General features: G+C 45.4%; 1 protein-coding gene across 4 annotated transcripts in view; it reads left to right on the top strand.

The window, feature by feature from the left end:
- Positions 1 to 23,552, top strand: part of FAM114A1 (family with sequence similarity 114 member A1) — a 136,738-nt gene that overhangs the window by 102,593 nt on the left and 10,593 nt on the right. For all 4 annotated transcript variants that reach the window (XM_069744607.1, XM_069744605.1, XM_069744604.1 and 1 more), the window contains 2 exons: positions 19,133 to 19,272; positions 20,162 to 20,234. In XM_069744607.1, coding sequence (XP_069600708.1) covers positions 19,133 to 19,272; positions 20,162 to 20,234 — 213 coding nt within the window. The remainder of the gene's footprint in view (positions 1 to 19,132; positions 19,273 to 20,161; positions 20,235 to 23,552) is intronic.

Raw genomic sequence — 23,552 nt, 5'->3', positions numbered from 1 at the left:
CGATACTTTCAAGTATCGGACGGTATCGCTCAACACTAATCTGCGCTCATAGACAAATATTAATGTACAGAATTATTATGCAGCTAACAGAAAATCAAACAACTGAATAATTTGGAACCCTAGAGCAATAGAAAAACCAAACCAGAAAAAACAAGGATCCCTAAAAAATAACTTTTAATCGCAGTAGTTAAAAATAGAAGACTTTATATATCATATATAGTAAAAAAGTACAAAGTGTACCTAAAGAACCCTATAACGGACTACAATAAATCCTGCCTGTCAGTGGAGGTTGGCACCCTAATTTTCGGCGGTTGGCGCCCCCACTCCTCGACGGCTCACCCTTTTAAATCCCTAAAAAGGCCTGAAATACAGGAAACCTAGTGAGCCCTAAAGTACAATCCTATGCTGACAACTACCTACCAGTGGAGGTTGGCACCCTAATTTTCTGCGGTAGGCGCCCCCACTCCTCGGCGGCTGACCCTAGGGTCCCTCACAGTCCCTATAATAGGGATAGACAAAAGAAAATGTCCCACATACACCTCCGATACCTGTGAAAAAAAACACAAAAAAATGGAAAAATGAAATACAAAAAAATATTAGAAAGAAAAAAAGAGAGATCGATTGCTATCACAGTTATATATAGCAATATATGGTGGGTGTCACATATATGGTAGGTGTCACATAACAATATATACCACCACAGTAAATACCCTTACAGATAACTGGGTATAACGGAGTGTAAAGATATATCTTGTCCAAATTGGATTAATCTGACCAGCAAAAAATGCAAAAATAGACAGAATATGTAAGATGACAAAAATGTGTATTGGTCACACTACTCCCAAATTATCATAATATTCAGCAAGAAACAAGTGCTAAATGCCACCAAATAGCCTTTCAACAAGACACTGGATCCACATCAATGTGTAATATTTATATACCAGTGAAAAGGCAGCATGTCATTCATCATGATAGGACAGATACTCCTAAAAACATGGATCCACCAGGTAATAAATGGAAAACCATGGTAGACAAAAAATTTTAACACGTATATACACCTCTTTTACAATGCTCAGGGTTCTTGAACACAATCGTTCTGACCACATAGACAGTATGCATAAAGATATGTAACCGCTATACTCATCTATTTGTTGAGGTGTATTATGGCCTTTCCAATTAGGCCCAGAAGTCCATGTGGAAGAATGGATGTCATCCTGACCATAGTCTGTCAGTACGTCCCCAGGTAATGCCCGACGCGTTTCCCCCCCATTTGGGGATGACAGGGGTTCATCAGGGGTTAGGCAGCTACACAGAAAATGCAGGAGCTGTAGAGGTAATAAGCACTCACCACATTCCCTCATCCACAAAGCACTCCATGGCTCAGCACCACCCTACATCTCCTCCCTGGTCTCAGTCTACCACCCTACCCGTGCCCTCCGCTCCACTAATGACCTCAGGTTAGCATCCTCAATAATCAGAACCTCCCACTCCCGTCTCCAAGACTTTACACGTGCTGCGCCGATTCTTTGGAATGCACTACCAAGGTTAATGCGATTAATCCCCAATCCCCACAGTTTTAAGCGTGCCCTAAAAACTCATTCGTTCAGACTGGCCTACCGCCTCATTGCATTAAAGGGGTTGTCCACTACTTTCAATTAACCCCCCAATGTACCCCCCCGGGGCCCCTAATGAATTGTGCCATTACCTTCTATTGACGTTTTCGCCTGTGAGCGGCGCTATGGCTGCAGCTGGGTACGGGTCACATGACCCCCAGACTGCAGCCGCCGCTCATTTCCGCCGACGTCACATCAATTTCCAGGCTCTAGAAATTGACGTGACGTCAGCAGCAGGCGTGACCAGCCCCCACAGTCTGCAGTCACTCAGCAAGAGTGACTGGGCTGGGGGCGGGGCTGGGGGCTGCCTGCAGGGCTGTGCTGAGGGCGGGCGGGGCTGTGCTGAGGGCGGGCGGGGCTGTGCTGAGGGCGGGCGGGGCTCTGTGTGTGCTCACTGCTCAGTGGCATGCTGGGATCTGAGGACGGGGCTGTGCTGCGGTCGCCGGGGGTCTGCCCACCGGCGCTGGTGTTTCTGCCCGCCGGTGCTTGTGCCCGCCGGTGTTTCTGCCCGCCGGTGCTTGTGCCCGCCGGTGCTTGTGACCGCCGGCGCTGTGCCTGTGTGTGTGTGTGTGTGTGTGTGTGTGTGTGTGTGCCGGCGCCGTGCGTGTGTGTGTGTGTGCCGGCGCTGTGCGTGCGTGTGTGTGTGTGTGTGCCGGCGCTGTGTGTGTGTGCGCCGAGGCTGTGCGTGCGTGTGTGTGTGTGTGTGCCGGCGCTGTGCCTGTGTGTGTGTGTGTGTGTGTGTGTGTGTGCCGGCGCCGTGCGTGTGTGTGTGTGTGCCGGCGCTGTGCGTGCGTGTGTGTGTGTGTGTGCCGGCGCTGTGTGTGTGTGCGCCGAGGCTGTGCGTGCGTGTGTGTGTGTGCCGGCGCCGTGCGTGTGTGTGTGTGTGTGTGTGCCGGCGCTGTGCGTGTGTGCGCCGAGGCTGTGCGTGTGTGTGTGCGCCGACGCTGTGTGTGTGTGCGGGCGCCGTGCGTGTGTGTGTGTGTGTGCCGACGCTGTGTGTGTGTGCCGGCGCCGTGTGTGTGTGTGCCGACGCTGTGCGTGTGTGTGCAGGCATCGTCCGATGGGACTACAAGTCCCATCGGGCTCTGCCTGCTACACTGACAGTGAGTGACACATTAGCCAATGATGGGACAGTAGTAGTCCCATCATCCGGCTAATGTGTTGAATGTAAAAAAAAAAAAAAAACACAGTACATACATACAACACACCATGCGACGACATGCACCGTGCAACGACATGCACCATGCAACGACATGCACCATGTGACGACATGCACCATGCGGCGACATGCACCATGCTACATGCACCATGCGATGACATGCGCCATGCGACGACATGCACCATGCGACAACATGCACCAAGCGGCTACATGCATCATGCGCCGACATGCGACATGCACCATGCGACGACATGCACCATGCGGCGACATGCGCCATGCGACGACTTGCACCATGCCACAACATGCACCATGCGACAACATGCGACATGCACCATGCGCCGACATGCTACATGCACCATGCGACGACATGCACCATGCGACGACATGCACCATGCGACATGCACCATGCGGCGACATGCACCATGCGACGACATGCGACATGCACCATGCGACGACATGCACCATGCGACGACTTGCACCATGCGACAACATGCACCATGCGACAACATGCGACATGCACCATGCGCCGACATGCTACATGCACCATGCGCCGACATGCAGCATGCGACGACATGCGACATGCACCATGCGACGACATGCACTATGCGACGACATGCACCATGCGCCGACATGCACCATGCGACGACATGCACCATGCGACATGCACCGACATGCACCATGCGGCGACATGCGACATGCACCATGCACCGACATGCGACATGCACCATGCGCCGACATGCGACATGCACCATGCGACGACATGCGACATGCACCATGCGATGACATGCACCATGCGACGACATGCACTATGCGACGACATGCACCATGCGCCGACATGCACCATGCGACGACATGCACCATGCGACGACATGCGACATGCACCATGCGACATGCACCGACATGCGACATGCACCATGCGGCGACATGCGACATGCACCATGCGGCGACATGCACCATGCGCCGACATGCGACATGCACCATGCGCCGACATGCGACATGCACCATGCGACGACATGCGACATGCACCATGCGGCGACATGCACCATGCGACGACATGCGACATACAGTACATACATACTACAGACATACAGTACATATAACATAGAGTACATACTCACCATCACTTGTCACTTTGTTCCCCGAAGCCATTGTCACCTGTAAAAAATATTAAAATAATAAACAAACAATATACTCCCTGTCCGCAGAAATCCAATTAAAACGAGTGTCCCACGACGATCTCCCGTGGAGAGCAGGAGCATCAGTTGATGCGACCACTCTCCAGAGGCTCCAGGAACACAATGATGGAAAGTATCCTTCCATCATGTATTCCTCACAAGGTATTCCTACGCCCCTGTGAGAAAATAGTCCCTAGTCTCACTATTGGCATTGCTGGGTGAGACATTTTCCCACGCAGCAATTGCCATAAAGTGAGACCAGTGAACTAGAGTAACCTCAGTGATGCACTGCAGGAGCCATTGTCTCCTGTCAGTGTGTCACTGAAGGTTCTATAGAGCAGTGACATCACCCGATGTCACTGTTCTATAGGGGAGATCGTCGTGGGACACTCGTTATTAATTGGACTGCGTCGGACAGGGAGTATACGGTTTATTATTTTACTTTTTTGCAGGCGCTGAAGTATGGTAAGTATGGTTAAATGAAGAATATTAAAATACTTTTTTCCAAATGTGTGTGTGTTTTATTAAACCTTTCTTACTATTGGATTAGTAATGGATAGGCGTCTTATTGACGCCTCTCCGTTATTAACCCGGCTTAATGTCACCTTACAATAGCAAGGTGACATTAACCCCTTATTACCCCATATCCCACCGCTACTCGGGAGTGGGAAGAGAGGGGCTAAGTGCCGGAATTGGCGCATCTTACAGATGCGCCATTTCTGGGATGGCTGCGGACTGGTATTTGTAGCCGGGGGGGGGCCAATATCCATGGCCCCTCTCTAGGCTATGAATATAAGCCCGCAGCTGTCTGCGTAGCCTTTCTGGCTATAAAATATAGGGGGACCCCACGTCATTTTTTGGGGGGGACCCCCTATTTTAATAGCCAGTAAAGGCTACGCAGACAGCTGCGGGCTGATATTCATAGCAGGCTACAAATATTGGCCCCCGGCCGTCGGCTTTCCCCCTCTGGCGCAGAGAATTGCGCGGGAGCCCACGCCGTTTTTTTCTTTATTTTTAAAAAATTCAACGCTCATTAAGGCCTCTTTCACTCTTGTGTCAGTACAGGTCCGTCGCTATGCGTCGGGCCGACGTACCGACGCACGTTGTGAAATTTGTGTACGAAGTGGGCAGCGGATGCAGTTTTTCAACGCATCCGCTGCCCATTCTGAAGTGCGGAGAGGAGGGGGCGGAGTTTCTGCCGCACATGCGCAGTAGAAAATAGCGGGCGCAACGGCCAAAAAAAACGTTCACTTGAACGTTTTTTCATGCCGACGGTATTCCAAAACACGACTGATCCGTAGCACGACGGACGCGACTTGTGGCCATCTGTCGCTAATACAAGTCTATGGGTGAAACGCATCCTGCGAGCACATTTGCAGGATCCGTTTTTTTCCACCGGAATGTTTTTTTTCCGCCGGATGTTTTTTTTTTCCACCAGATCTGTTTTTTCCACCGGATCCGTTTATTTTCGCCGAATCCTTTTTTTTACGCCAGATCCGTTTTTTCTCATAGAGTTGTATTAGCGCCGGATTAGACCTGATGGCCACACGTTTCATCCGTTTTTTGCAGGATACGTCAAAAAAGCTGTTTCCGCCGGACGGAAAACACATACAGAGAAACGGTTTTTCGGTACGTCGAAAAAATGCACAGCGACGGATCTAGCAAAAAACGGATGAAACGTGTGGCCATCAGGCGCACTCCGGCGCTAATACAACTCTGAGAAAAAAACGGATACGGCAGAAAAAAAAAGATCCGGCGAAAAAAAACGGATCCTGCAAATGTGCTCGCATATAGTATATAAGACAGCCTCCCCCATAGAATATAATATACCCTCGCAGTAGTATATCACACAGCCACATCTATAATATAACACTGGGAGCGTCACTCTGTCCGAAGCCTTTATAGACTGCTCAAGCGCCGGTGCAGTCTGGACCCCACAGAGTGACGCTCCCAGGAGATCGAGGTATGCGTAAACACTGAACGCACACCGCGATCTCCAACGGAGAGGCAGGGACGCGCCAGGAGTGTAAGTATAAGCTATATTCACCTATCCCCCGTTCCAGCGCTGTGTGCGGCTCCGTCTCCCGGGTCCTCTGCCTGTGATTTTCACAGTTCAGAGGGCGCGATGACGCGCTTAATGCGCGCCGCCCTCTGACTGAACAGTCACAGCCAGAGGACCCGGAAGAAGTGGCGTGCAGCGCTGGAACAGGGGACAGGTGAATATAGCAAGTGTCGGGGGGCCTGAGCTAGCGGCAATACCGGCACCTGACCCCCACAGCGCGCCGGTGTCCCCGCCTGCTAAGGCCCCCCAGCACTCGGCGCCCAGTGACGATAGGTGAGTATGTTATTTTTTTATATATATATATATATATATATATATATATATATATATATATATATACTAGATTGTGGCCCGATTCTAACGCATCGGGTATTCTAGAATATGCATGTCCCCGTAGTATATGGACAATGATGATTCCAGAATTCGCGGCACACTGTGCCCGTCGCTGATTGGTCGAGGCAACCTTTATGACATCATCGTCACCATGGCAACCATTATGACATCTACGTCGATACTGTGCCCGTCGCTGAATCAGAAACGTGAGATGTCTACGTCCTTTATGACATCATCGTCGCTGTGCCCGTTGCTGATTGGTCGAGGCCTGGCGGACTCGACCAATCAGACGCGGGATTTCTACGTCCTTTATGACATCATCATCGCTGTGCCCGTCGCTGATTGGTCGAGGCCTGGCGGCCTCGACCAATCAGAGACGCGGGATTTCTACGTCAATGCTGTGCCGGTCTCTGATTGGTCGAGGCCTGGCGGCCTCGACCAATCAGAGAGCCGGGATTTCCAGGACAGACAGACAGACAGACGGAAAAACCCTTAGACAATTATATATATAGATATATATCGCAGCAGCATACGGGGCATATAATACTATGGAGCATCTTATGGGGGTCATCAACATTTATGGAGCAGTGTACGGGGCATATACTATGGAGCATGTTATGGGGGCCATGAACCATAATGGAGCAGTGTACCGGCCATAAGCATGGGAGCAGCAAATTACAGAACGGTGGCGCGGGATGGGAGCACATGACAGAACGGGGGCGCAGGATGGGAGCAGCGCATGTCAGAATGGGGCTGCAGGATGGAGCAGCACATGACAGGATGGAGACCATATACCAATATAAATGCTCGCCACCTGGGCGTAGAACGGGTTCAATAGCTAGTAGTATATAACACGGCCTCCCCCATAGAATATAATATAACTCCCATAGTATATATCAAAGCCCGCATATAATATAGCACAACTTGCATAGTATATAGCACAGCCCGCATAGTAGTATACAGCACAGCCCATGTAGTAGTATACAGCACAGCGCGGGTCGTAGTATATACAGCACAGCCCGCATAGTAGTATACAGCACAGCCCGTGTAGTAGTATACAGCACAGTCCGGGTCGTAGTATATACAGCACAGCCCGCGTAGTAGTATATACAGCACAGCCCGCGTAGTAGTATATACAGCACAGCCCGCGTAGTAGTATACACAACACAGCCCACACAGTGGTATATACACAGCACAGCCCACACAGTGATATATACACAGCACAGCCCACACAGTGGTATATACACAGCACAGCCCACACAGTGGTATATACACAGCACAGCCCACACAGTGGTATATACACAGCACAGCCCACACAGTGGTATATACACAGCACAGCCCACACAGTGGTATATACACAGCCCACACAGTGGTACATACACAGCACAGCCCACACAGTGGTATATACACAGCACAGCCCACACAGTGGTATATACACAGCACAGCCCACACAGTGATATATACACAGCACAGCCCACACAGTGGTATATACACAGCACAGCCCACACAGTGGTATATACACAGCACAGCCCACACAGTGGTATATACACAGCACAGCCCACACAGTGGTATATACACAGCCCACACAGTGGTACATACACAGCACAGCCCACACAGTGGTATATACACAGCACAGCCCACACAGTGGTACATACACAGCACAGCCCACACAGTGGTATATACACAGCACAGCCCACACAGTGGTACATACACAGCACAGCCCACACAGTGGTATATACAGCGCAACCCACATCTCATCCCCCCGATAATGGCTCCACACTCTCCTCACCTTTCCTCTTGCCCGCGCTGCTCCTGTCTCGGCGGCTGCAGTCTGCCCGGGACACAGCAGGTCTGTGATGATATGACGTCATCGCGCACCCGCAGTGTCAGAGGCAGAGCGGGGAATGATGGGAGAGGGAGCGTCAGCGGACGCTCTCTCCTCCATCATTGCATTGAACTATACCGGCGTCATAGACGCCGGTATAGTTGAATGCGGCGGCGGCGGCACTGGCGGAAAGATGGGGAAAGAGTGCAGCGGCCCACTACTGGCACCGGCACTTCTGGCATTTGCCAGAAGTGCCCGATGGCCAGTTCGGCCCTGGTCACCACCCACACACTTCCCTCCTCCTGAACTGCAGCGTTTCTCGGACCCACATCCGCAGCAAAACTGCAGATATTTGTTACATCTCAATGAAAGTGTAAGGCCGGAGTCACACTACAGCGAGATACGGCCGAGTCTCGCAGGTTAAATCCAAGCTCTGGCACCGGCACTCCGGAGCGGAGCGTGCGGCTCCATGTATTGCTGTGCGGCTGCACGTTCCGCTCCAGAGTGCCGGTGCCAGAGCTTGGTTTTAACCTGCGAGACTCGGCCGTATCTCGCTGTGTGTGATCCCGGCCTAAGGGTGCAGAAACGCTGCAGTTCGGCACAAAAGAAGTGACATGCTGCGGAGAAAAAAAAAAGCTGCGTTTCGGTGCGGTCTTTTCCGCAGCATGTGCACAACAAGTCTGCGGCTCCCATAGACTTGCATTGGTTGTGCACTACACTGCGGATTTGCTGCAATTCTGTGCGGCAAAAAACGCTGCGGATCTGCAATCAAATCCGCAACGTGTGCACACAGCCTTAGCATTTAGTGAGCCTAGCAAAAAGGCAAGCAAAAAACAAGTGTGGGATTGCACTTTTTTTGCAATTTCATCGCACTTTGAATTTTTTTCACATTTTCTGTTACACGACATGGTAAAACCAATGGTGTCGTTCAAAAGTAGAACTTGTCCCGCAAAAGATAAGCCCTCACATGACCATATTGACGGAAACATTATGGCTCTGGAAACGAGGGGAGCGATAAACGAAAAAAGCTCCAGGGGTGAAGGGGTTTAGACACATGGAAATGGACATATCTATGGAAATAGATATATAGATCTATCTGAATGTATTTATCCCATATCTATCTAATTCTATCTATCTGTCTGTCTGTGTCTATCTATCTATCTATCCCATATCTATCTATCTATTATCTGTCTGTCTATTATCTATCTATCCCATATCTATCTCTCTCTCTCTATCTAATATCTATCTATCTATCTATCTATCTATTTATCTATCTATCTATCTATCATCTATCTATCTGTGTGTAATGGAGTGTGGGTTGGACAAATGTAAAAGACGAGTTGGACAGAAATGACACCACAAATCTTTTTGAAGAGAGGGGAGGGAGGGGTTTGGGTGTGTTTTTGGAGTGGGTGTGTTAGGTTCGGGCTGAGTGGCAGTGCAAAGCATCATGGAACTTGTAGTATTAGGTCACAATAAGGAAGTTGTCGATTAACCCCATGAGAGCTGAATCCAGCACTGAAGATGTGCTGCTACAGCATGATAACAGCTAATATTGCTAAAACAAACACAGTAGATGTTTTCAGTGGCACATAATAGCAAGATTTATGAAAAAAAAAAACTTTATAGTAGTGGATAACTTCTTTAACGTAACGATCCCTGTGTGGCCTATTTAAAAAAAAAAAAATGTTCTCATTCACTTTATTCAGTTAATAGCCCTCTGTGTCTGTACTGCTACATACTTAGGCAGTTAACTGGTTCATGCAGCTTTACATGAACACCTGAGCCTTACACTATGGCCGGTCCGAATAACTATAGCATTTGTTACCATCCACCTCTCGTGTCTCCCCTTTTCCTCATAGTTTGTAAGCTTGCGAGCAGGGCCCTCATTCCTCCTGGTATCTGTTTTGAACTGTATTTCTGTTATGCTGTAATGTCTATTGTCTGTGCAAGTCCCCTCTATAATTTGTAAAGTGCTGCGGAATATGTTGGCGCTATATAAATAAAAATTATTATTATTATTATATTCCCCTCTTTTATAGCAATGCCATGGTTAAAGAACGCCAATTCCACGTGGAGCAGACCGGAAATGGCGTCACTGAGCCGCCTGGAACGCAATATGCGCTCCACACTAGGAAACCGGCCGCGTTATTACACAAGCCGGAAATGGCGTCGCAAAGCCACCCGGAACGCAATATGCGCTCCACAGTAAGAGACCGGCGGTGTTAATACACAAGCCGGATGTGATGTGAACACATTAAGGAGTACGTGGCTACGACGCTGAAGCCGGCTCATAATGATAGACCCACAGCGCAAGTGCAGGAGCCGGATATGACGTCCATGCACTAGAGGGTGCGCAGCTGAGAAAATGGAACCGGCCACAAAAACATGGCCGAAGCAGCTGCGCTTTGCGCACTAGGAACCACGGGGACAGTACCCCAAGTTACAAGCTGTAAATTATAGTTTATAAACGGGAACCTAGAGCTCTCATAATTCAAGGGGGCATTAAGTGTGTGGTAGCAACTGTACTACCGATGACACACAAACCCACCCTACTAATTTATATATTGATGCTCTAATGGCGTCTTAAAATATACCAGACACGGGGGAAATAAGTGGTGAAATGACAATTGGACAAAAAAGAAAAAAGAAGACATAAAATCATATATGTACAAAATATTACACAATCAAATAATATGATCGACAATTTATAAGAAATGTATAAATATACATGGCTAACTTGAGATGCTCCAAACTATAAGACCACTTAAGACGGCTAAATAAAACTAACAAAGGATAACTGCTCATTGAGGCCCAGGGGGCTCATAGATTTTAACAGATAAATCCACCTTGTCTCTCGCTGTAAAATACGTCTATCCCAATCCCCAAGTCTCACTGAGGACGTGATGACCTCAATGATCTTAAAAAAAAGGCATCCAGGGTTACCCCCATGCACAGTGTTGATGTGTCGGGCAACTGGGGTATCCCTGCCATGTTTGATATCACCAAGGTGTTCGCGAATGCGAACACGAAGTTCACGTTTCGTTTTACCGACATAATCCTTTGGACAATGACATGTACACAGGTATACCACCCCCACAGTTCTACAGTTGGCAAATTGTCTTATTGAGAAGATCCTGCCAGTTACTCTTAAGATCACTCAGGGATTTCCTCTCTAAGGCAGTCAAATTGGGATAGGTGGAGTCAAAACTGGGAACGATATTATTGATTTCGTCTGTCACTAATTTTTGAAATACATCAATACTCCCAAAATTGCTAGATGGTGGCATCCTCTTACTGATGGGTTTCAGATCAGAGAAAGGACCCTCACCTGCAACCCTACTACTCTCCACACTAAGTTCTGTAAGAATATCGAGATCAGTCAAATCTTCGACCGAGATGCCTAGTTGCTGGCACCTCTGTACGTCGTTTCTATGAAAAAATTGTCTCCACTTAAGTTTTCTAGTGAAGAGATGAGGATGAGACGTGGTGCCCCAGGATTATTTTCTGGGGCAGGTTCATCGACGACATCCTGGTCCTGTGGAAGGGTGATGTAGGTTCCTTCACGGATTTTGTATCATACCTTAACACCACTCTTGAAGGTCTATTTTTTTCCCTTTGAGGTTGGTGGACAGAGCATCAGCTTCCTGGATGTCCACATTAAACGACAGGAGGATGGCTCTCTAAGTACTACCATCTTTCGCAAGCCGACAGCTACAAATAGTCTTTTAAGATGGGAGAGCCACCACCCCTTTCCGCTCAAGAGGGGGATCCCGAAAGGACAGTTCCTGCGTTTACGTAGGAACTGTTCATCTCTGAGTGATTTTAAGACTAAGTCAGTTGAACTCAAATATCGCTTTAAGGATAGGGGCTATCCGGATGATGTTATCAATTCTGCTTATTGTTCTGCATTAAGGTCTAATAGAACGACTCTCATGGTACCTAAGGCCAAAACAGATTCATCCATTACACGTTTGATCGGGACCTTTGACGACCAGTCAAGAAGGGTGTATGATATATTTAAACGACACTGGCAGATTCTTAGATCAGACCCTGAGATTGGGGGGTTTGTATCTTCACAACCGTCAATTACCTACAGGAGAGGGAAGTCCATTAAGGATACTATTCTACAAAGTCACTTTATACCTCCAGAAAAACAGAGCACCTGGTTGAGTAACAGGTCTACAGGTACATTTAGATGTGGACACTGTTCTCTTTGTAGACATGTTGAAGTATCAAGGACATTCAGGAGTTCAGTAACTGGCAGGATCTTCTCAATAAGACAATTTGCCAACTGTAGAACTGTGGGGGTGGTATACCTGTGTACATGTCCTTGTCCAAAGGATTATGTCGGTAAAACAAAACGTGAACTTCGTGTTCGCATTCGCGAACACCTTGGTGATATCAAACATGGCAGGGATACCCCAGTTGCCCGACACATCAACACTGTGCATGGGGGTAACCCTGGATGCCTTTCTTTTAAGGTCATTGAGGTCATCACGTCCTCAGTGAGACTTGGGGATTGGGATAGACGTATTTTACAGCGAGAGACAAGGTGGATTTATCTGTTAAAATCTATGAGCCCCCTGGGCCTCAATGAGCAGTTATCCTTTGTTAGTTTTATTTAGCCGTCTTAAGTGGTCTTATAGTTTGGAGCATCTCAAGTTAGCCATGTATATTTATACATTTCTTATAAATTGTCGATCATATTATTTGATTGTGTAATATTTTGTACATATATGACTATGTCTTCTTCTTTTTTCTTTTTTGTCCAATTGTCATTTCACCACTTATTTCCCCCGTGTCTGGTATATTTTAAGACGCCATTAGCGCATCAATATATAAATTAGTAGGGTGGGTTTGTGTGTCATCGGTAGTACAGTTGCTACCACACACTTAATGCCCCCTTGAATTATGAGAGCTCTAGGTTCCCGTTTATAAACTATAATTTACAGCTTGTAACTTGGGGTACTGTCCCCGTGGTTCCTAGTGCGCAAAGCGCAGCTGCTTCGGCCATGTTTTTGTGGCCGGTTCCATTTTCTCAGCTGCGCACCCTCTAGTGCATGGACGTCATATCCGGCTCCTGCACTTGCGCTGTGGGTCTATCATTATGAGCCGGCTTCAGTGTCGTAGCCACGTACTCCTTAATGTGTTCACATCACATCCGGCTTGTGTATTAACACCGCTGGTCTCTTACTGTGGAGCGCATATTGCGTTCCGGGTGGCTTTGTGACGCCATTTCCGGCTTGTGTAATAACGCGGCCGGTTTCCTAGTGTGGAGCGCATATTGCGTTCCAGGCGGCTCAGTGACGCCATTTCCGGTCTGCTCCACGTGGAATTGGCGTTCTTTAACCATGGCATTGCTATAAAAGAGGGGAATGTGGTGAGTGCTTATTACCTCTACAGCTCCTGCATTTTCTGTGTAGCTGCCTAACCCCTGATGAACCCCTGTCATCCCCAAATGGGGGGGAAACGCGTCGGGCATTACCTGGGGACGTACTGACAGACTATGGTCAGGATGACATCCATTCTTCCACATGGACTTCTGGGCCTAATTGGAAAGGCCATAATACACCTCAACAAATAGATGAGTATAGCGGTTACACATCTTTATGCATACTGTCTATGTGGTCAGAACGATTGTGTTCAAGAACCCTGAGGACTGTAAAAGAGGTGTATATACGTGTTAAAATTATTTGCCTACCATGGTTTTCCATTTATTACCTGGTGGATCCATGTTTTTAGGAGTATCTGTCCTATCATGATGAATGACATGCTGCCTTTTCACTGGTATATACAGTTAGGGCCAGAAATATTTGGACAGTGACACAAGTTTTGTTATTTTAGCTGTTTACAAAAACATGTTCAGAAATACAATTATATATATAATATGGGCTGAAAGTGCACACTCCCAGCTGCAATATGATAGTTTCCACATCCAAATCGGAGAAAGGGTTTAGGAATCATAGCTCTGTAATGCATAGCGTCCTCTTTTTCAAGGGACCAAAAGTAATTGGACAATGGACTCTAAGGGCTGCAATTAACTCTGAAGGCGTCTCCCTCGTTAACCTGTAATCAATGAAGTAGTTAAAAGGTCAGGGGTGGATTCCAGGTGTGTGGTTTTGCATTTGGAAGCTGTTGCTGTGAGCAGACAACATGCGGTCAAAGGAACTCTCAATTGAGGTGAAGCAGAACATCCTGAGGCTGAAAAAAAAAAGAAAAAATCCATCAGAGAGATAGCAGACATGCTTGGAGTAGCAAAATCAACAGTTGGGTACATTCTGAGAAAAAAGGAATTGACTGGTGAGCTTGGGAACTCAAAAAGGCCTGGGCGTCCACGGATGACAACAGTGGTGGATGATCGCCGCATACTTAATTTGGTGAAGAAGAACCCGTTCACAACATCAACTGAAGTCCAGAACACTCTCAGTGAAGTAGGTGTATCTGTCTCTAAGTCAACAGTAAAGAGAAGACTCCATGACAGTAAATACAAAGGGTTCACATCTAGATGCAAACCATTCATCAATACCAAAAATAGACAGGCCAGAGTTAAATTTGCAGAAAAACACCTCAAGAAGCCAGCTCAGTTCTGGAAAAGTATTCTATGGACAGATGAGACAAAGATCAACCTGTACCAGAATGATGGGAAGAAAAAAGTTTGGAGAAGAAAGGGAACGGCACATGATCCAAGGCACACCACATCCTCTGTAAAACATGGTGGAGGCAACGTGATGGCATGGGCATGCATGGCTTTCAATGGCACTGGGTCACTTGTGTTTATTGATGACATAAGAGCAGACAAGAGTAGCCGGATGAATTCTGAAGTGTACCGGGATATACTTTCAGCCCAGATTCAGCCAAATGCTGCAAAGTTGATTGGACGGCGCTTCATAGTACAGATGGACAATGACCCCAAGCATACAGCCAAAGCTACCCAGGAGTTCATGAGTGCCAAAAAGTGGAACATTCTGCAAAGGCCAAGTCAATCTCCAGATCTAAACCCAATTGAGCATGCATTTCACTTGCTCAAATCCAGACTTAAGACGGAAAGACCCACAAACAAGCAAGACCTGAAGGCTGCGGCTGTAAAGGCCTGGCAAAGCATTAAGAAGGAGGAAACCCAGCGTTTGGTGATGTCCATGGGTTCCAGACTTAAGGCAGTGATTGCCGCCAAAGGATTTGCAACAAAATATTGAAAATAAAAATATTTTGTTTGGGTTATGTTTATTTGTCCAATTACTTTTGACCTCCTAAAATGTGGAGTGTTTGTAAAGAAATGTGTACAATTCCTACATTTTCTATCAGATATTTTTGTTCAACCCTTCAAATTAAACGTTACAATCTGCACTTGAATTCTGTTGTAGAGGTTTCATTTCAAATCCAATGTGGTGGCATGCAGAGCCCAACTCGCGAAAATTGTGTCACTGTCCAAATATTTCTGGCCCTAACTGTAAATATTACACATTGATGTGGATCCAGTGTCTTGTTGAAAGGCTATTTGGTGGCATTTAGCACTTGTTTCTTGCTGAATATTATGATAATTTGGGAGTAGTGTGACCAATACACATTTTTGTCATCTTACATATTCTGTCTATTTTTGCATTTTTTGCTGGTCAGATTAATCCAATTTGGACAAGATATATCTTTACACTCCGTTATACCCAGTTATCTGTAAGGGTATTTACTGTGGTGGTATATATTGTTATGTGACACCTACCATATATGTGACACCCACCATATATTGCTATGTATAACTGTGATAGCAATCGATCTCTCTTTTTTTCTTTCTAATATTTTTTTTTGTATTTCATTTTTCCATTTTTTTGTGTTTTTTCACGGGTATCGGAGGTGTATGTGGGACATTATCTTTTGTCTATCCCTATTATAGGGACTCTGAGGGACCCTAGGGTCAGCCGCCGAGGAGTGGGGGCGCCTACCGCAGAAAATTAGGGTGCCAACCTCCACTGGTAGGTAGTTGTCAGCATAGGATTGTACTTTAGGGCTCACTAGGTTTCCTGTATTTCAGGCCTTTTTAGGGATTTAAAAGGGTGAGCCGTCGAGGAGTGGGGGCACCAACCGCCGAAAATTAGGGTGCCAACCTCCACTGACAGGCAGGATTTATTGTAGTCCGTTATAGGGTTCTTTAGGTACACTTTGTACTTTTTTAATATATATGATATATAAAGTCTTCTATCTTTAACTACTGCGATTAAAAGTTATTTTTTAGGGATCCTTGTTTTTTCTGGTTTGGTTTTTCTACAGCTAACAGAAAATGGAAATGTTGACATTTCAATTGTTAAAGTGAGAATAATTAATAAAACCGCCTAAGATGTACGAAAATTTAATTTCTGACATCTCGAAAAATATCTGTGACCAATATAACCACCCTTCTTTTCATAAACCGTTATAAGCCTTCCGTCCATATGGAGTCTGTCAGTTTGTTAATCTATTGACAACTTTTTGGGCAGCTCCAACCACCGCTCCAGGGTCCAGACACTATTGAGAGAGGTGGCTGTTTTCCTTCCTCTTAAATTTCCCATTTAACCTTCGTCCGGCTGAATAGGTACAATTGTAACTATTCCGTTTTAAAATTGCAATAACTTTTTTTTTCTCGAAAAGCCGTAGAGGGCTGAAATTTCGTGACATCTCTGCAGTTTTGGTCCAGAATATATTGGCCAAATTTCAATAAAATATATATGAAGGTACAATTGTGCCTCTGCAGCCTGTTAACGTTGTAAAATTATGCAGCCTGACGAAGGTTAAGAAGGGCCCACAAATTCTCAATAGGGTTTAGGTCAGGTGACAAAGGGGTCATGTCATTATTCTTTCATATTTATAGAGGTTGTCCACTTTTTTACATTGATGCCCTATCCGTAGGATAGGGCATCATTGTCTGATTGGCCGGGGTCCGGCACCCCACTGATCAGCTGTCATTAGCGCCACCACCGGCGGCTGCGGTCCGGAAGTACTTGCTTGCGAAGCGTGACTGTCTACTTGTAGTGGCCACCGCGGGGTACTACACATCCACCTCATATTCAAATCAATTGGAGGGTGATGTGCAGTATCAATCCCTGGTCACTACAAAAGACGGCCAAGCTCTGCAAGTAAGTACTTCCAGACGGTGCCGATAACAGCTGATCGGCAGGGGTGCCAAGTGCCGGATCCCATCCGATCAGACATTGATGCATCAATGTAAAAGTAGTGGACAACCTCTATAAGGCCCTTAATGGCAGCCGAGCAGTGGGTGCACCCGTTGGAGCATTGTCCTGCATGAAAATCATGGCTTTCTTGAGAGATGCATGACCGAATAGCTTAGCAATTTCAATAGTGCTGCATACCTCTCTTAAGACTTATAACATATTTGACTTTTCAGAATCAGTTAAATCTTTTTTTGGCCCATTTTGCCTGAGGAAAACAAGCTGCCTAATATTTCTACACACTTTAATAAAGGCATTGTATCCTTAAGGCTGGGTTCCCATTGCGTTATGGGAACGCGCTTAACGGACAGCGTTGCATGGCGAAATTAACGCCGTGCAACGCGTCCGTTAGCGTGCCCATTCACGGCAATGGGAACGCGCAGCACTAGCGCGTGCCATGTTCGGCACGCGCTAGCGACGCGCCGGTGTTTCCTGGCGCGCCTCGGACGCTGCTCGCAGCGTCCGAGGCGCGCCCGCGGTCCGTTCCCCGCTCTCGCAGATCGGGGATCTGCGAGAGCGGGGACGTTACCGCGACCCCAGGACGCGGCCCCATTAAAAACATTGCGTTAGCGCAACCCGCTAGCGCTAGTTCTAAACGGGTTACACTAACGCAATGTGACCCTAGCCTAAGCCTCATCCTCATCATTACACAAAGACACATCGCCTGATCTGCTTCATCCAATAAGCATTCAAGGTTCTACAGCATGAAGTTAGAAAATCTGCATAAAAATGATATGTTCAAGATACTTGTGTAATAATTCTATTCACAGTGTATTAAGGCTGAATTGTCATGTTCATGTTTTATAATGGCTTCTAATGAATCAGACATGTCTGACACCAGTACGCACCCTCATCGAGAGTGGAGTGAACAACGCCGTTCTTGATGAATCGGGGCCATAGTCTATGGGGTTCATTCATCAAAGATTTTACAACAAATTTCTGAAGAAAAAAGCTTTTAGAGTCACTCTTTCTTTGCACAAACGTGAAGTTGTGCAAAAAAATGATGGGCGCACGTTATTTTCACCCCAGCTCTGACAAAGTAGGCGACGCCAGGGTGCAGTAGAGCTTGATGAACCCCACTCGTCAAATTCATGATAAGTGACGTTGATTGCTACACCACAAATCTTACTCCAGCAGGTGTAAGATTTGTGGCGAGGCACACATACAGGTGCACGGCCCTGCACGCCTCGCCTCATAATGAATCAAGAGCACTTGCTCCAAAACGCCTCCGTAGGCTGGGTTCACATTCCGTTGGTGCAGTCCGTTCAACGCATGCGTTAAACGGACTGCACCAACGCTAGTGCCTTTTCCAAGATCGCGTTATGCGATCGCGATAGCATCTGCGTAGCGGTGACGGACCCGGAAACGCACATCGCTAACGCATGCCGATTATGGCATTCGTTAGCGATGCGCTACATAATGGTCGTCAATGCGTGCGCTGAAGCATCCGTTACATTGCGCTAGTGCCGCTGTGTAACGGATGCCGTCAGCGCATTGCCATTGACTCAATGTGAACCTGGCCTTATCAAGATTGGCGAGAGAACTGCCCCAATGTCTTTAACAGGCACAACATACTGCATTTTATAAAGTATTATCCTGTTATTACTATATAACCCATAGTTGACCAAAATTGGGTTGTGTTGAATCAAGGGAGTCCTGGTGTCGCTGATGATGAAATGCTTATTACAAAATATTCTTAAAATTGAGAAAGAATTTTGATTTCATAAGAATCTAAAACTAATACTGGTTTGTTCCTCCTTACATTCAGGATATATACATGAGGTCTGTGGAAAACTTGGCAGAAATTACAGCTCGCTGCATTGAGCAACTGCATAAAGTGGCAGAACTCATACTGCATGGACAAGATGTAGAAAAACCAGTGAAAGACCAAGCGGTTGTGTTAGCCAAGTGAGTATTAGAAATGCTGTATAGCGGCCAGTATACTGTATCTGGTAATGTAACATGGAATTCAGTCAGATCGTTAATAGGTATCGTCCTGCCGCCTTAGACGCCTCTGATAGAGCTACACATTCACCAAGGGTCAGGGTTAGTATCAGGGCCAAAACTATTATCACTACAATTTAATAATGGGCTAAGATCCAGTGGGGGGCCACTCTTTTATCGTGTGCATCATAGTCTATGCTACCACTACATGACACACCGTGAATACCATGGCACACTTAGTATAGATATGGGCTCAATTCATCAAGATTAGCGTTTTGTATGCCAGTCTTGATAATAAACAATTTGCTGGCGTGAGATACGCCAAACTAATGAAGATGTGCATCTCTCAATGAATTTGGCTGGTCTTTCAGCTGCTATGCACCAGAAACAGAAATGTACTCCAGTCAGGGGCTGGCACACATTTTTAGTGTAATTTACACCACTTTGTTTTAAAGGTCGGTGGAACTGGTCAGGATTGCCGTAAACCCGTCAAAAGTCACAAAATATTTGTGCAACTGTGAGTTGAGTAAAAATTTTGCAACATTTAAGCAGTTTTATGCCGAAGAACTGGATAAGATTGCTTAATGACTCGGTGGCAATGGACTTCCTCAGCCACAATGTTACATAATGATCTGTAGAGTTCCAAACTAACACCCATGCTTAGAGAGAAGGAAGCTAAGAAACGACATAGACACACCATATGACTATGAGCACATTATGCACCTTGTTCTATCGCTTGAATACTTGTATACATTTGCACAATTAGATACATCTTTGTATTGTTTTATTTATAAGGGTAATAAATTATACCAAAAATATTTTTAAATTGTTTGTTTCTCTTCTAATACATTAGGCTAACCAGCGCTATGTGTAAGGAAGTATCCTCCCTATCAAAAAGCTTTTCTGTCTCTTTAACCTCTACTGGAGTAAGTATTTTATCTAGTAATTTATCTTAAACATTTAAGACAAATACTTTGTGGGTAAAAAATTACACACATGGACAAAATTGTTTGGTACCCGACTGGTAAAGTTAGAAAACCCCACAATGATCACTGAATATCAACTAAAGAAAGTCAGATATTTATTTTGATATTTGGTTTAAGAGAAACATTTAAAAAAACAAAGTAATGAAAATGGTCTGGAAAAAATGATGTTATAGCTAGAAAAGATTGAAAATAAATTGATCATAGGGACATGTGGGTACTGTAATTAGCATCACAGGGGTCTACAAACTTGTAATCCATCAATCTGCCTATTTAAAGGGTGAAAAGTAGTCACCGTTTTTTTGGTATCATGGTGTGTACCACACTGAACATAGACCAAAGAAAGCCAAGAAAAGATTTCTCCGAAGATTAGAAAGACCATTATAGACAATGCGCAAATTGCCTCTTCTGAGAAAAAGAGGACTTAAACTCTATAGCGCCACCTGTTGGAAGTAGCGATCCTACAAGTCACAATCAACCCTTTAACGAGTCGTGCAATATGACTTAGAATATGACTGAGGATAAAAGCCAAATCCGTATCCCAATTCGCAGACACGGTGTTTCGGGCTGTTGGCCCTCGTCAGTGCGATGCACGAAAACTGATTTGGCTAGGTGAGAGGCTCTGGACTGGGCTCTAAGGGGTATCGTTTCTCTATCACTCTCCATAAGGAGAAATGATACCCCTTATACCCCATTATAGACAAGTATGTTAAAGGGAAAGGCTATAAGACCATCTCCAAACGGCTTGATGTCCCTGTTACTACTGTTGCACTTATTATTCAGAAGCTTAAGGTCAATGGTACTGTAGGCAATCTACCTGGATGTGTCGGCAAGAAGAAAATTGAAGAGACTGATAATATTAATAGCAACCAAAGGGCCCAGAACCTCTTCCAATAGATATTAGAGGTGAACTCCAAGGTCAGAGGACATCACTGTCAGATCGCACCATCTGCCTGTCGTAGCCAAAGTGAACTTCATGGAAAACTACCGAGGAGGAAACCACTGTTAAAAGCAAATCATAAAAAAGTGAAACTCAAATTTGCCAAAATGCATATTGAAAAGCCACAATGCTTCTTCTAGAATGTCCTTTGGACAGATGTGACAAAACTGGAGTTTTTAGGCAGTTCTATGTTCACAGGCGCAAAACTGAAGCATAGAAAGAAAAGAAAGACATAGAATTTTTACAGGATGAAAAGAGTTAAGTGATCAAAAATGATGAAAGGGCAAACTTTTAAATTCATGTTTTGCATCTGTGTTCTATAAGAAAGCAAATGTAATATCACCTGATCTATCGAAGTAATAGTGCAGATTCTTTTATCTATAAACAGACAGATGGTGAGGAAACACCTAGCTAATGTAAATTAATATAAATCTCCTGGCCCAGATGAATTGCATCAGGAAAATTTTGTTGATATAGTGTATCTCAATTTCAGCAAAGCATTTGATAAAGTATCTTATACTATCTTTATTGAAAAAATGACCAAGTATGGGATTGACAAGGCTACGGTTAGGCAGATTCATAACTGGCTTAGTGATCGTACTCAGAGTGGTAATAACTTATTGCACATCCAATTGGAAAATTGTTTCAAGTGGGGTACCACAAGGCTCTGTCCTGGCCCTAGTGGTGTTCAACATTTTTATAAATGATATAGATAAGGAAACTGATGTTAAACTAATCAAATTTGCAGACGATGCAAAGCTAGGAGGGATAGCTAACACTAGAGAAGACAGAGAAAGGATTCAGGATGGGAGGAATAGAACTAAACCATAGCAAGTGTGAAAAAGACTTGGGCTTACTAATAGATCACAGACTGCACATGAGTCAACAGTGTGATGCATCAGCAAAAAAGGCAAACACAGTTCTAGGATTCTCATTTGGAATACTGTGTCCAGTTCTGGTCACCACATTTTAAAAAAAACATTGAAAAACTGTAGCAAGTTCAGAGAAGAGCTAGCACGATGGTGAGCGGACTGTAAACTATGTACTATGAGGAACCGTTGAAGTATCTGGGAAGTTTAGCTTGCAAACAAGAAGGCTAAGAGGAGACTTAATAGCTGTCTACAGTGTCACAGGGATGTCACAGTGTAGAGGGAGCATCCTTATCCCCATTTGCACAAGGAAACGCAAGAAGCAATGGAATGAAGCTGAGAGAAGATACAGATTATATATTAGAAAAAAACTTTTTGATAGTGAGGGTGATCAATGAGTGGAACAAGCTGCCACAAGAGGTGATGAGTTTTCCCTCAATGGAAGTCCTCAAACAGAGTTAGGACAGACATCTGTCTGAGATGGTTTAGTGAATCCTGCATTGAACAGGGGGTTGAACACTATGACCCTGGTGGTCCCTTCCAACTATAACATTCAATGATTCTAACATTGTACCTACTGTCAAACATGGAGGTGACTCGTTTATGTTTTGGTCTGCTTTTCTGCATCTGGCACAGGGTGTCTTGAATCTGTGCAAGGTACAATGAAATCTCAATACTATGAGTGCGTTCTGGAGCCAAATGTGCCGCCCAGTGTCAGAAGGTTTCGTCTGAGTTGCATGTCATGGGTCCTGCATCAGGATGATGATTCAAAACACAGCTAAAAGCATGAAGAATGACTAAGAACAAAGGATTCTTCTGAAGTGGCTTCAAGTCCTAATCTAAATCCTATTGAACATCTGTGAAAGTAGCTGAAACCTATAGTCTGGAGAAGGCACCTTCACACCTGAGACAGCTGCAGCAGTTTGCTCATGAGGAGGAGGCCAAAATACCTGGGGACGGTGGAGAAGTCTCATTAAGAGTTATAGAAAAAGGTTGTGAAAAAAATGTTAAGTTAGTGGTACCATCATTTTTGTCCATCATTAGTTTTGTCAGTTTCAAGTTATTTCAATGATCATTGAGGGTTTTTCTTATTTTACCAGAAAGGTACCAGCAATATTGCCTGTGTATATGTACGTAACATGCATCCATACTCTGGCTTTGAACTGCATTATGAGCAATTTGCTAATATACAGTACAGACCAAAAGTTTGGACACACCTTCTCATTTAAACATTTTTCTGTATTTTCATGACTATGAAAATTGTGCATTCACACTGAAGGCATCAAAACTATGAATTCACACATGTGGAATTATATACTTAACAAAAAAGTGTGAAACTACTGAAATTATGTCTTATATTCTAGGTTCTTCAAAGTAGCCACTTTTTGCTTTGATGACTGCTTTGCACACTCTTGGCATTCTCTTGATGAGCTTCAAGAGGTAGTCACCGGG

Source organism: Ranitomeya imitator, chromosome 1 (genome assembly GCF_032444005.1).
Source record: "Ranitomeya imitator isolate aRanImi1 chromosome 1, aRanImi1.pri, whole genome shotgun sequence".
Classification (NCBI taxonomy): domain Eukaryota; kingdom Metazoa; phylum Chordata; class Amphibia; order Anura; family Dendrobatidae; genus Ranitomeya; species Ranitomeya imitator.
Note: the sequence above shows the minus strand (reverse complement) of the source record. Positions and strands in the feature narration are given on the sequence as shown.